Below are 13275 nucleotides of genomic sequence, written 5' to 3' on the forward strand. Positions count from 1 at the left end.
GTCAAAAAAGGCAGCCAAAGTCATTATAGGGACATTTGCCCGCTCTTAGATATTACGAAGGAAGATTAAGTTGAAATGGGAAGGGGTGAATGGTTGAGGTGAATTTCAAATATGAATGTCTTCCTTCAATATTATTATTATATTATTCGGGTCATACGCCACTTAGACAACTACTTACCCATAAATGGCAAAATTACCTCTGCTCCCCCGCAGTCCCACACCCCACCCAACAAGATAGAAGAGACCAAGGTTCAAAACTTAACAACACAGTTCAAAAATTATGCTCAAAGTAAACAAATTCTTTATACATACCGACATTTGACCATGTTTGCTGAGCCACTGAATTATCGTTATTTACATCCTCAAATACAAATATTGAATGTTTGTTTCCACTCTTGAGCGAATTATAAAACTTTCATGGACACAGGGAAGATCTTTACTGACTTAATTTCCTTCTCACAAGTCCATTGAAGAAGTCAAAACTGCAGTAAAAATTATTACAATTATCTTTTTAAGTCCAAAAACACAATTTATTTGAAATGAAATTCAAATATAAAAAGAATGGAAAATTGCATTTTTCGTCCCTAAGTTATCATTGGCGTTGCACTTTTCGTCCCCAAGTTATACTAATTGCAAATTTCATCTCTAAGTTATCATTAGGTTGCACTTTTCGTCCCTAACTTAAGTGTGCAACCTTCGGTAAATTCTCGATGAAAAATTTTTTAATCGAACTTTTTCAGTTCAACGCCAATTTTTTTAACGAAGTTTACCGAAGTTTTTCGATTAACTATTTTTTAATCAAAAATTTACCAAAGTTTGTACACTTAAGTTAGGGATGAAAAGTGCAACGTAATGATAACTTAAGGATGAAATTTGCAATTAGTATAACTTAGAGACGAAAAGTGCAATGCCAATGATAACTTAGGGACAAAAACTGTGTATGATCAAAACTTAGGGATGAATTCTACAATTACCCTATAACTTAGGGACAAAAAATACAATTTTCCCTAAAAAGGATAAGATTGGTTTATAATCTGTCAAATTTTTGGATTAGACCACGAGCCCACGAGGTGTCCTGAGCAAACTTAACTATAGGAGGCACCTTTAAGCCCGTACCATACTCAGACTAATCCTCATTCGCACCGGGCCGGCCCAATTAAGGGCAAAGTGTTGGCCATATTGGTTTTTTAATTTTAAAAAAAATAAAACTAAAGTAATAAATTAAACAATAACCGCTTCGAAAATACAACTCCAGTTATATTATAAAGAAAGCACATTTATACTACATTTTCTCCAGCACAAAATTTTCCTTAATGATAAACATCTAGAAAATAATAAAGCGCACAAGCGCACAATAACAAAAGCACTCATACGGACATATGTATACTGGATATGTAGCAAATCGATTAAGCGTCTAATGGAGACGATACACACAATCAACTCAACTATAAGTGTACACAAGCAACGAAATGATCATATCATCATCGATATATCCGCAATTCTTTTCAAAGATATAATTTGAAAAAAAAAAAAAAAAAACTAGTAAACTTAAATATGAATACTTTGTGAAACAATCACCATATGCTTCTATCTTTCATCACTAGGGTAGCTTCTATTAACAGGCTGTCCAGCTGAAGACGGGGTGGTAACATCAAGGGTAATTTGGTTCGAAGAGAACTATGAGGCAAGTTGTGCTAGTGATTGTTAGGGACTAAAGATGGGACCAGACTAGCAATGTTTTTTTCTTATTGAGCATGATTAGTAATACTGTAATTGGTTGAAAGAGTGGTGACGGACTTAAAGGATGGATTGGAGTAACGATCCTATGCTTGGTTGGAGGATTAATGATTGTAAGTAAAGCAATCCCAGGAGATTATGTCAGGTTGGGGATTGGAGAGATTGAGATTATGTATGAATGGTTATTTTCTCCAAACCCAAGAGAAAACAATCAGCCACATCCTAGGACTCAATCTCCCAGACCCTAGTCAAATTTGGTTAGTGAGAGAGTGGACAAGCTTTTTGGTTTATGTAAAAGATGTTAGTGTTACATCAGAGAAACGTTATAAATTTACCTTCAAATCATCCCAGATTTTGAATACCTCTAATTGTGCAGACTGACAGACTCAAGTTTTGTAATAGAATCACAATAATGTGCTGTATGCTAAAGCAGAAACATATAATGCGGGTAACGAGATTTTCTGGCTGAAATGTTAGCATTTCCCAATCTGATCACTACTTAAAACACACACAAGACTGATAATGAATATGAGAAAATATGATACCTGTTGCCATCGGGATGAAGTTCACATGTTTGACCATCATCAGTTATTGCTAATAAGTAACCTGAGGATGATAAGCCCTGAATACAGAAAATTAATTTAGAAATCTCAGAGAAAAAAAAAATAGGTTCATGAGATGACACCAATGGAACCAACTCAAATTGGAGAAGTTGGTCAAATAAGAATTTATAAAGACCCTTTCATCCCATATATTTATCTGAAGGGAAAATATTAAAGGAGTCAGCTGACCTGAATGGTCACTACATTCTCTACAAACGGATCTTGGTTTTCAGTTTTCTCCTGTACAATAACTCGCTGTCCACTGTAGTCAAAATAAATCAGAAGAAAGAATACTAGTAAGTCCATGAAAATAATTCCAGGCACATTTAAACTTCACAGATATCAGCACTTGTTAACCAAATCCAGTAAAACAATCCTTTAAACTTGTAAATCAAATACTGAGTTGAAAGCAAAATAGTGGAAAAACCTCTCCCATATAATATCATATATTGTTATGTTAAACAGATGCACAATCATGTGTAGGGATGACTGTCACACACACACACACATATATATATATATAATAAGTTTGTGCCTGTAAGGGCAGCCTGAGTGGCAAGACCAAGACGCTCGCGGCCGTGAGGTCCTGAGTTCGAAACCGTCTGCCACCCGGGTTTGAGCCGGTCAGCTATGGGCAACCTAGGCTGGTTAACCTCCTTGTGGTCCTTTGCCGGCTAGGATCACAGGGCGAGGGTTTACTCACATACTCGGAAGAGGAGTGGGGTTTGCCTCGATAAATCCAATATATAATAAGTTTGCATTGGGCATAAATCCAAGTGAAATAATTCCAGAAGCAAGGCATTTTTAAACACAGTAAATGCAAATGTTTTACCTGTGGAGCCATGTCTTGTAGTACAACTCCTCAAGAGGCTGAAATCCTGCATAGACAGAAAATTACAATAGCACTATAATGATAGACATGATTAACACACAGAAGAGGTATAGGACTAGTACTGCATGATCCATTACCACTAAAATCAAGATGACTGTATAACAATTAATGGACCTGTAATTCTAAAGGCTACAAACAGCAAATTTGTAACATCAGTTCAAGAAAAACAAGATCTCAGGAACACTATTATAATTTATAATCACATCTCCAGGCATCATAAAGGAGGGAGATAGGCATTACATTCTCTGATTACAGGGTACAAAGAGGAAAATTGGAAGGGTGGAATATACAACTTTATCAGCCTTCATAAAGTCTTGATTATTGTAAAATGAGTGAAAAGAAGAAAAACAAAATATTTTCCTTTACTTACAATCCCTTTGAATGAAAGGGCAAACAGATATAATATCCTAACACAACAAACTAAGCAATTAAGTTGGGTGTAGATGGGTCTATCATTCTAAAGTCTATTAACACTTAAGCAGTGTACTTACTAGATCTCCAAGTAAGCATGCGATGAACAGGGAATAGATGAGCAAAACTTGGAGGAAATGAAGTAAAAGAGGGAAATATGAAATTACAGTCTGTGTCTAGAAGGTACAAAAAGAAATCAGAAGGGCAAATGTTAGTATGTTACAAGTTACAACCTTACTAGCCTTTATAAAGCATTGCAAGATGGATAAAAAATCAGGGCGTATGTTTCCATTACTTAATATCCCTTTGAATTTAACAACATGAAGTGGAAATAATTCTCAGAATAAAAAATAATAATAATAATAAAATTTATATTAAAAAAAAAAAAAAAAAAGTCACCTTGGTACCCTAGTTTAATTCCTTTGGTAAAAGAAAATGTCAAACTACTTTATGTGCCCCCCACACTTTTTGTACTTCTTTGGTAAATGAAAATGTCAAACTACTTTATGTGCCACCCACACTTTTCGTTAAATACAAAAGACATATCTGGGAGCTTTATTGGAAGTAGCTACAGTCTCAGTTATTGAGTTAATACCCAATTTAATTCTGAATTATAGTGGTTTTTCTTGATTTAGCCCAAAAAGTCGTTTTGTGCTTAATTGGGCCCTGATCTTCGATGGTTTTACCTAATTGAGTCCTCTATTAGGATAGCTTGGTAATTTCCCCTCTATTAATACCCAATTTATTCCTCGACTATAGTGGTTTTTCTCAATTTAGTTATTGATTCTAACAACCAAGGACTCGATTAGGTAAAAGTATCAAAGTTCAAGACCCAATCAAGCACAAAAAGACTTTTAGGACTAAATCGAGAAAAACCATTATAGTCAATAATTAAATACAGAGGCAGAGGCAGTCACAAGAACAAAACAATTGCACTGTTGCTTGTTCCTAACTTATCTTTGTTGGGGCCTACAAGCATTACCCAAAACCAGAAAACTATAATGTATTGTAACTATTGTTTATTCTCAAAAACATTACCCAAAACCAGAAAACTATAATGTATTGTAACTATTGTTTATTCTCAAAGGGCCTACTAGCATCAAGAAACTCGAGACAGCATAAAAATGGACGAAGAAAACTTTACAATTTTTCTTTCTTATTCACAGAAACCATAAAAAATAAAAATAAAAAGAAGTGAATTCAAAAAGTGGCAGGTATGTTTCTTATTATCCCATGATAGCTCATATTCAAAGGAAAAATATCTCACCTTGATTAAAGAAAACATCAATGAAGGTCTCAAACTTATTGAAAAAGGCAGCCATAATATCTTCCCGTTTAAATATGTTTGGAACAGAAGTTGATTTCTGCAGAACAGCATTCAAGCATGTTGTGGGCTTTTCATTATCTACATTTATGCCTATTCCTGCATAACAACAGTCAGACGCAAAAAACCATTGAATCAAGTTTTTAAAACCCTCACAATGATAAATATATACACCACCATGAGAATCCCAAAGTCCTTTTGTAATCTTGTTGGAGATTTAAGCAATTCAACAAGGCAAGCAACTGAAATTTATAAAAAGTCCCAATGCATAGATCCCATATTATGACAAGTTTAAGTAGATTAATTTTTAATAGTAGCAACACACTAACTCCTGTGCAAGGTTTAAAAAGGCTTTTTTGAGGCCCGCCCGCCTTGAGGCGCGCCTCAGAGTGAGGCTTAGCAGGTACGCACTGAGGCTTACGCCTCTTTGGCTGAATTAGAGGCTTACACCTCAGCCGTATGAGGCGTGCGCTTCATATACGCCTCAAGGCTTTCTGAGGCATTTTTTTGAGGCGAGTCACACTTTGACTTGCGAAGTGGGACGAGACTCAACTCTTGCAACGGCGACCTAAAGCAGCTGCGACGTCAAGGCTACGGCGACCTACAGTTTCTGGCGACCTCCAACGTCCTCTGTGTGTGTATATATATAAATAATATGGGTGTACTGCATATAGAGTGTGGGTGTGACACCTAGCCTTTTCTAAAAAAAATGTTTTTTAATGTTATGCTGGTAGTGTGATTAGTGGCTTTCATTTGTAGGTTAATCAAGCTACAGACTATAGCCATTCTCCTATATATATATATATATATTTGAGGCTTACGCCTCAATACGCCTCGCCTCAAAATACAAAACGCCTCAAGGCATGCCTTAGCCTTTTAAAACATTGCTCCTGTGATGTGGAAATCAAGGAAATTAATAGAAGGAAGCATCTCCCCTAGACTCTAACCACCTTGCCCCCATAAGGAAAAACACAGAGAATACAAGAGGAAGAGAAATTGAAGAAAAAAGAAAAGTATTATTGTTAGTTCATTACGTGAATGAACTCAATAAGAATATCTTTTGTTAGAAAGTTAGACTGTTTACCAGCACTGATATTAAACTTCTGTGACTTATATGTTGAAGTGCACAAAATGCCACCAACCTTAAGGCCACCTAAATATAAATCATTCGGCCATTTTATTCTTACATCAATATGTGGTATACCCTGTAATGAAATACATTATCCAAAACAATGATATTAAAAAAAAATCCAATAGAAGCAAATATTGAAATTTGGAAGAGTTAAAGAATTAAACTAGAATACGTTTAAATATCACTCAGCCAAAATTCAGTAAAAATCAACTTTAACGGATAAAAATCAGTTATAAAGAACTTACACATCACTGCTTCACATTTCCTTCATATAAAAACCATTGATGAAACCTAAGGGAAATACTTCATAAATTGAATGGCAATAAACCATTCATTTCGTCACTTGATCCACGTTAGTTAAACATTATAGGTTCTGAATAAATCATTTACTATAGATTGGAAAAATTAGATTGTCTCCTCTTGAGGTTAGAAAGATTGGATGTGCGCCATGAACTTCCCTTTTCATCATTCATAAGAAAATTTACTAAAGCGCTCTCCACAAGCAACAGAAAATTGCAGTATGTTTAAACAAACTAGAGTCCTGGGGATGAATCTTATACCACATAATAATTCGGAGGTTTTATCTCAATAAGTGTTGCCAATGATCCTCAGCCTATATCATCATCATAGAGGTGAGGCACCCCTGACTAAAGTTAGGGTTTTGACCATTTGATATTGTAGTTGGTTTTTTTTTTTAGTACTACTGACTATGTTACAATGCAGTATCTGTTCATAACTACTTTCTCAACCTACTGAAGCACAAAGAGTCGATATCGCCTCCACTGAGGCTCGAATCCACCCCCTTTCATATGGGAGTGCAACCGGGTGCCACTAGACCACAAGGTCTTGGCGATTGGTTGTAATTTAATATTCATTGTGTTATAATTTAAGATTGGACTCTACTGCACATGGGCCAAACCACACTAAAATATTGAATCCAACTAATTAGCTACCACTTAGCTAGTCTAACTCATGACCTTATAAATCCATATGTTCTCTCTTATTTTATCAATGTGGGACTCTTAACACGTTGTATCAAGCAAAAATTATATCTCAAGTGTCATTTAAAGAATAATCATCATCTATTTTACATGCACTTACCGTATTTAGAGGTGCTTGCATCCCCACTTTTTATTAGGAAAACTTAACCATATTTGATGCTATTAAATAGGTGCAACACATCCAATTTCTATCTTAAACTGAATTCTTTGTATTACATTCAACCTACAATTTCAAAATGCAACAAGACTAGGCAGATAAATTTTGCAATGCACTTACATATTGCTTGCAGAGATCATTAATAGCATCTGTCATAGCAAGACTGACTACATACTGAACATGTGGCACCATTCGTCCATCTTCCATTTGTAAGGTAAAGGAAAATAGAAGGGAACCCTTTGGTGATTCCCACACATTCATTGAACGACCTACACAGATAAGTGATCAGACAAAAAGTATCATAAACTTAACCATTTGTTGCAGCACAACTCCCATAATACCTCGCCCCTTGAATTGCACATCAGCAACACACACTGCACCAACTGGCAGCTCACAGAAATTTCTGCCCAACAAAGACTAATCTCAATGGTGAAATTGTAGTAGGGGGCAATGCTTGGGATGGGCCAATTCTTATCATATTTAAAGTCAAAATTTTTAACCGATTTATAAAATTTGATAAACCCTATAGGTTATTAGTTTCAATACTTTTAGTCAAGTTATATCCGGATATAAATTTGATCCAAATATACGATGTTAAAATATCACATATACTAGACTCCAAAATAAAAGTATATACATTTCACTCAAACCGAACACATTTGAAAACATTTTTGAATACCAAGTCTTAAAAGCACACAAATTTTTTAATGTAATTAATTTTATAACATTATAGTCCCAAAAATTTGAGTTTGGAAAACGAATGTGAAAATTGCTGCCCATAACATATTTTCTAAATTGAAAAATCGAATAATTGAATAAGAGAATGGGAAAACTGGAAAACAAAAAATGGAAAATGGAAATCGGAAAACTTAGATAATTGAGGTAAATGCACCCTTAAATTTTCAAATCCTAAAGTTATCAGCTAGGATCAATTTTATTGAAGCTAAGTATGAGCTTTAAAAATAGGAATTCAATCTACTTTTACTTTTGGCTCTAGTTAGTTCATAAAAATACTAAAAAACTATCCAATTATTATAATCATCGTACAATTTATTTACTCAATAATACAAAATAACATAACCTCTTTCGTTCTATCCATGATTACAAAATATTTATCCAAATATCATTTTTAAGTACACTAAGAATAGTGATAACTGAAGGTAAGAAAATAATGAATATTCTCATTTTCAAAGAATTTCTAGATTTTTTTAATACAAAGGGTCACTAGAAAAGATTAAAACCCTAATAAATAGTTACTAAACCCATACATACCGTGCAACGACGTCTTGTGTTGAAGGCAATCTAGGAGAGTAAACAAGGAACCTCCCGAGGCTCATCGTCAAAAGGGAATTAAAGTAATCTCTAATGCGAAACCCTCCGTTTCCGAGGCTATCTTCGACCTCCGGATGCAAAACAACTTCGACTTCATCATCCCCAAGGAGTTTCATAGCATTGTTATTCTTTAGTGACTTGGCCAGTTCATTCTCAACTGCAGATTTCCCGCATAACACCAAAAGTAAAGGCGCCGATGATTCTGATTCCATATCTAACCCAAAATATTAAAAAAAAAAAAAAAACAAAAGTTAAAGTTGTGTAAAATAAAAAGTATTAGTAATACATACATACATACGCAATGTATACATGGAGGGGAGAGAGAGAAATGGTGTTTACAGGGTGTAGGGGAAGAAGTGGGGAAAGCCAAGTGAGAAGAAGATGCAAGCTGAGGAAAAGAGCGAAAACAGGAGGAGGATCGATGGTGAGAGAGTAGAGGGCAGCTGGTCAATATCATCAAGCTTTGTATAGTCCGCTTCAGATCAAGGGAGAGAGTAAATGGTGTCATGTTCTACTGACATTGCTTATTAGCAGTGCGCTCCACTTCGGGCATTGGAATCCCCTTCCAATGTTCTACTCCAATCTTGCATTTCGTTCAAATTACAAGATAATTAAACGAAATGCAACTACACTCGTACATAATTAAATATTTAAATTAATTGTTGTTTTTATTTGATGAATTTATCGATACCAGGTCCACCATAAACGGGTAAAAATGTACATAATGAGGGTAGGAGAGTAGTAATATTATTGCTCAGGGCGCTAGGTCCAAAGAGTATGTACAATAGTCCAACGTAACGGTCCAAATAATAAATAAATAATAAAGTTGTAGCCCAAGTAGTGGGCCAAGAATAATAATGTTGTAGCTAGGAATCGAACCCACGTAGTTGGGTTGAAAGTGCAAACAAGGCACTAGTGCACTACTACTCTACTAGACCAGGAGAGATGTCGTGCACAGCCCATGATGTCTAAAGGAGGCTAGTGAACAAAGAACAAATTTAAAGCCGGAACTACATTTTTCTGACCCAGGCATGAAGATTGACATTTTGGCCTAAAGCTGCAGTAATTGCACAAAATGACTTTTCACAACAAGAAAATTAATATAAAAATAAAGCAAACAATGCTGCACAGTAGTAAACATCAGTACATCATTCTAAGTCTTTAAAGCTAAGAAGTAAGGCCATCTCCAACCCTCTACACCAAATTCTGCACCAAATTGTACACCAAAAGGAATATTCCCAACATATTTTTACACCAAATTTTTTCCATCTCCAACCCATTGCACCAAATTTTATTTCTTCACTAAAATAATTTGTTTTCTCATAAATTAAGACTTTGTATTATCTTTAAATATTTTAATATAAAATATAATTATAATGTAAATATTATTTTAAGACTTTGTATTATCTTTAAATATTAGACTTTGTTAAAATTATGCTTTATGTACTTTCATTTTTATTTAATCTGTGTTCAATATTAGTTTTGGGTTAATCGTCTTGATGAGATCTTTCAAATGATATAATTTATTTTTAATAATATAAATTTATATTTAACAATTTAACAAAACATACAAATACATTAAAACTAAACTAAGGACATAAAAGGAATTACAAATAAAAGCAAGGGACAAAATGGGAAAAAAAGCCACACCAAAAATGGCACAGCATGAACAGTGCAGTGCCAAATATGGCGCTGCACTGTTCATGTTGCGCCATTTTTTTGGTGCGATGGCCGATGGCGCCTTTGTTGGAGCACAACAGCACCATTTTCCACTCCAAATTGGTGCTTTGGTGCACCGGTTGGAGATGGTCTAAGCACAACTATAGAAGCAATCAATTGGTCAAAAACCAAAGAAATTGATCGAAGCAATAAATCAATAATTTCATTAGTTTACCAGAATTGATATTCAATATTTGAATATGAAGCCTGTATTTGAACTGCATATAATAGGAAGAAAGGCTAAAGCAACTCACAGATTGGGTTTGGCGGTGGTGACGGATGGGAAGTGGCCGACTGGCTGGGATGGGCTCTCAATGAACGTGAAGTGGCTAATATAATAATTATTTATTATAGTTCTTATCCGCTGCCTCTTGTTGTTGAGAATTCTCAGGTTTAAACGAATGACCTACTAATCAACAAAGAGTCCCCACTTTTTCCAGATTGTAGATTTGTAGAAAAAATCCTTTATTAGAGACCCAAGTCTCTACAGAACACAATACAAAACAAAAGAAAATAGGTTAATCAATAATACTAATAACTATAATACTCCGTAATAATTATAATAATAATCCCTTTGACAAAGAATTATAGAATAACTTGTTAGATTAGTTAAAAGGATATCCTATTTATTATTTATTTATCTATTTACAAAATTCCAATTAAATTATTCAACTTAGTAATTAAAAACAACAAAATTATAAGCATAAATAAAGTCTATCATTCCCTCATGTACACTAAACCATAATCCATGGTATTCGTTAGGTACTTGAGAAGTATATTCAAGGCCTGTCAATATATCATACATTCATACTAGGGTTAGAAGTATGGGTGTGTGGTTCGATATTCAGTTCGGTTTGTTCAGTTATTGTAGTTCGATTTGGTTTGTTCGGTTTTGGTTCGGAATTGGTTCGGAATTGGTTCAATTCGGTATTTGCTTCGGTTTAGGAACCGCTACAAATACTTATTTATTGATTGCGCGGACTATGGGTATGCATTTCAGTTTTCGGTTCGGGTTTTTTGGGTTTCAATTTAACATCATAGTTCGGTTCGGTTAAAAAAAACAAACAAACAAACATAATAAAACAAAAAAACACCCAGTTTTGGTTCGATTTGCTAGCTAGGTATAGATCACTTTGAAGGGAAACTTTTGGCATCTTCGGTAAGCTGACTTTCATAAGCTACAATGGCCAAACTTAAAAGTGATACATGGAAACACCAAGGATGAAAAGGAAGTTTATGACAGATTAATCAAAGTGAAGGGGAAGGTGACATAAGCAAAGCATATTTGTTGCTTTTGCAAGCCACAAATTAAGATATAATATTTCTGAGCACGAAACCATGATGGAAACAACAAAATCAAATAACCAACAATGATGCAAAATAGTCATTGTCTGCTGCTAGTCATAAATCTGAATCTATTGGCTCACTGCATAATGGCTACTTTAAACGCTAAAAATCTTCATATCTCATACAAATTCCATATCTAGCTTCCTTTACATGTTCTCTTAAACCTAAACCAAAATTGGAAGTTATCTACAAATACAGTCTACAAACATGCTCAGCAATAGCTTACCTCAAATTACATACAAACAAAGTTAGTAATTGTAGTCAAGATATTTCAAAAAAACAATACAGAAATTGATAGAAGATTTCTATAGAGTCAATACTCAATAGTATTGCAAATCCTTTTTTTAAGTCAGCTCACCTGTTCGAAATTTCTCTTTCGACCAAGGCCATAACGCCACTTTGGAGTTGTCTTCTTTTCGTATGCCTGGAAGCAAGACAGATGATATCCACATAATCTCAGCATAAAAGTTAACATTGTCCTTTTTGTCAACCTAACATTTAACATCAATTCTCAACAGCCATATGCCCATATATTCCTTTCTGTAAACTTTAAAGCATTACAAGAATGGTGAAGAGAGTAGGGCAGAGGTTATGTAGACAAAAAGAATGAAATCTACAGAAAATTTGAATAGGTAAAAAAAGATTACCTCAATAGGTAGATCCCTTCACAGCTTCAGCTTCAGTACCAATCTTTAGATCATAGTACCTGCAGAATTTGTATTCCAACCAGAAAAAGTCAAGTATATTATTTATTACAGGAAATATAGGGAAGTCCAAGAAACATCTTTAACTACTTCCTCTAGCAATGGAGATTCCTTAAGCTTGTTCCAACTCAAGATATACAAAATTGAATCTAAATGGAAACCCCGAGACTCACTTTAGACCATTAGGAAGAGTTTTATAATACTATAATCACTCTCAGCGCTGGCCACATCACAGAGATAAATGCTAGCAGCTGAAGTACTGAACAAAGACAAACTAATTTAGCCACGGGAAAACTGAACCTAATTGATTAAACTGAATTGAACCTAAAAGACAAGGTTTTGATTGGCCTCCGGAGATGATGAAGAGCAGAAATTGAGACACACAATGTCCCGATTCTACACACAGATATCCAACAAGAAATTGAGACACACTATCCAACAAGAAATTGAGACACACTATCCAACAAGAAATTGAAACACCTACCTTGAATTTGAAGTGACCGGACGCGCAGGGAAGGCGGAGCCCTCGTCGGCGGCTGTCGCAGAAGACGCGGAGTCTTCCGTCGTCGTGGTCGTCGTCGTTGGCTGCTGCTCGCAGGAGAGGAGGAATCGCCGGGGAGGCGGACTGGCGGAGAGCTAGGATTAGTGATTTTAGGTGCAGTTTGGTTTAGGGGTGGGCAATTCAACGAAACCTACCGAAATATATCGAAAAATCGGGGATTCTGGTAAATTGAATGGTTCGGTTAAAAGTTGAATCGAACCAAATCAAATCAAATAAAATAATAATAATAATAATAATAATAATAATAATAATAATAATAATAGTAAAGAATTAAATCTAAGGGTGTGTTTGGTTCGCACATGTGAATCGGAATCAGTATGGGTATCAAATACTTTGTAAGGGTAATGGATTTTGG

General features: G+C 34.9%; 1 protein-coding gene across 4 annotated transcripts; it reads right to left on the reverse strand.

The window, feature by feature from the left end:
* Positions 1–241: 241 nt before the first annotated feature.
* Positions 242–13037, reverse strand: LOC116027229 (biotin--protein ligase 1, chloroplastic-like). Of its 4 annotated transcripts, XM_031268722.1 has the most exons (14): positions 12843–13037; positions 12302–12360; positions 12013–12078; positions 10562–10791; positions 8928–9171; positions 8529–8802; positions 7598–7659; positions 7377–7525; positions 6051–6171; positions 4910–5065; positions 3172–3217; positions 2529–2601; positions 2283–2359; positions 242–482 (listed from the first exon to the last, which is right to left on the reverse strand). In XM_031268722.1, exons 5-14 carry the CDS (start codon positions 9094–9096, stop codon positions 437–439), a joined length of 1173 nt encoding a protein of 390 aa, XP_031124582.1. In that variant the 5' UTR covers positions 9097–9171; positions 10562–10791; positions 12013–12078; positions 12302–12360; positions 12843–13037; the 3' UTR covers positions 242–436. The 4 variants fall into 4 exon arrangements, with proteins under 4 accessions (XP_031124582.1, XP_031124583.1, XP_031124584.1 ...); XM_031268723.1 differs by lacking the exon at positions 10562–10791; XM_031268724.1 differs by lacking the exon at positions 8928–9171.
* Positions 13038–13275: the final 238 nt, after the last annotated feature.

This window comes from Ipomoea triloba, chromosome 8 (assembly GCF_003576645.1).
Source record: "Ipomoea triloba cultivar NCNSP0323 chromosome 8, ASM357664v1".
In the NCBI taxonomy this organism is placed as follows: Eukaryota; Viridiplantae; Streptophyta; class Magnoliopsida; order Solanales; family Convolvulaceae; genus Ipomoea; species Ipomoea triloba.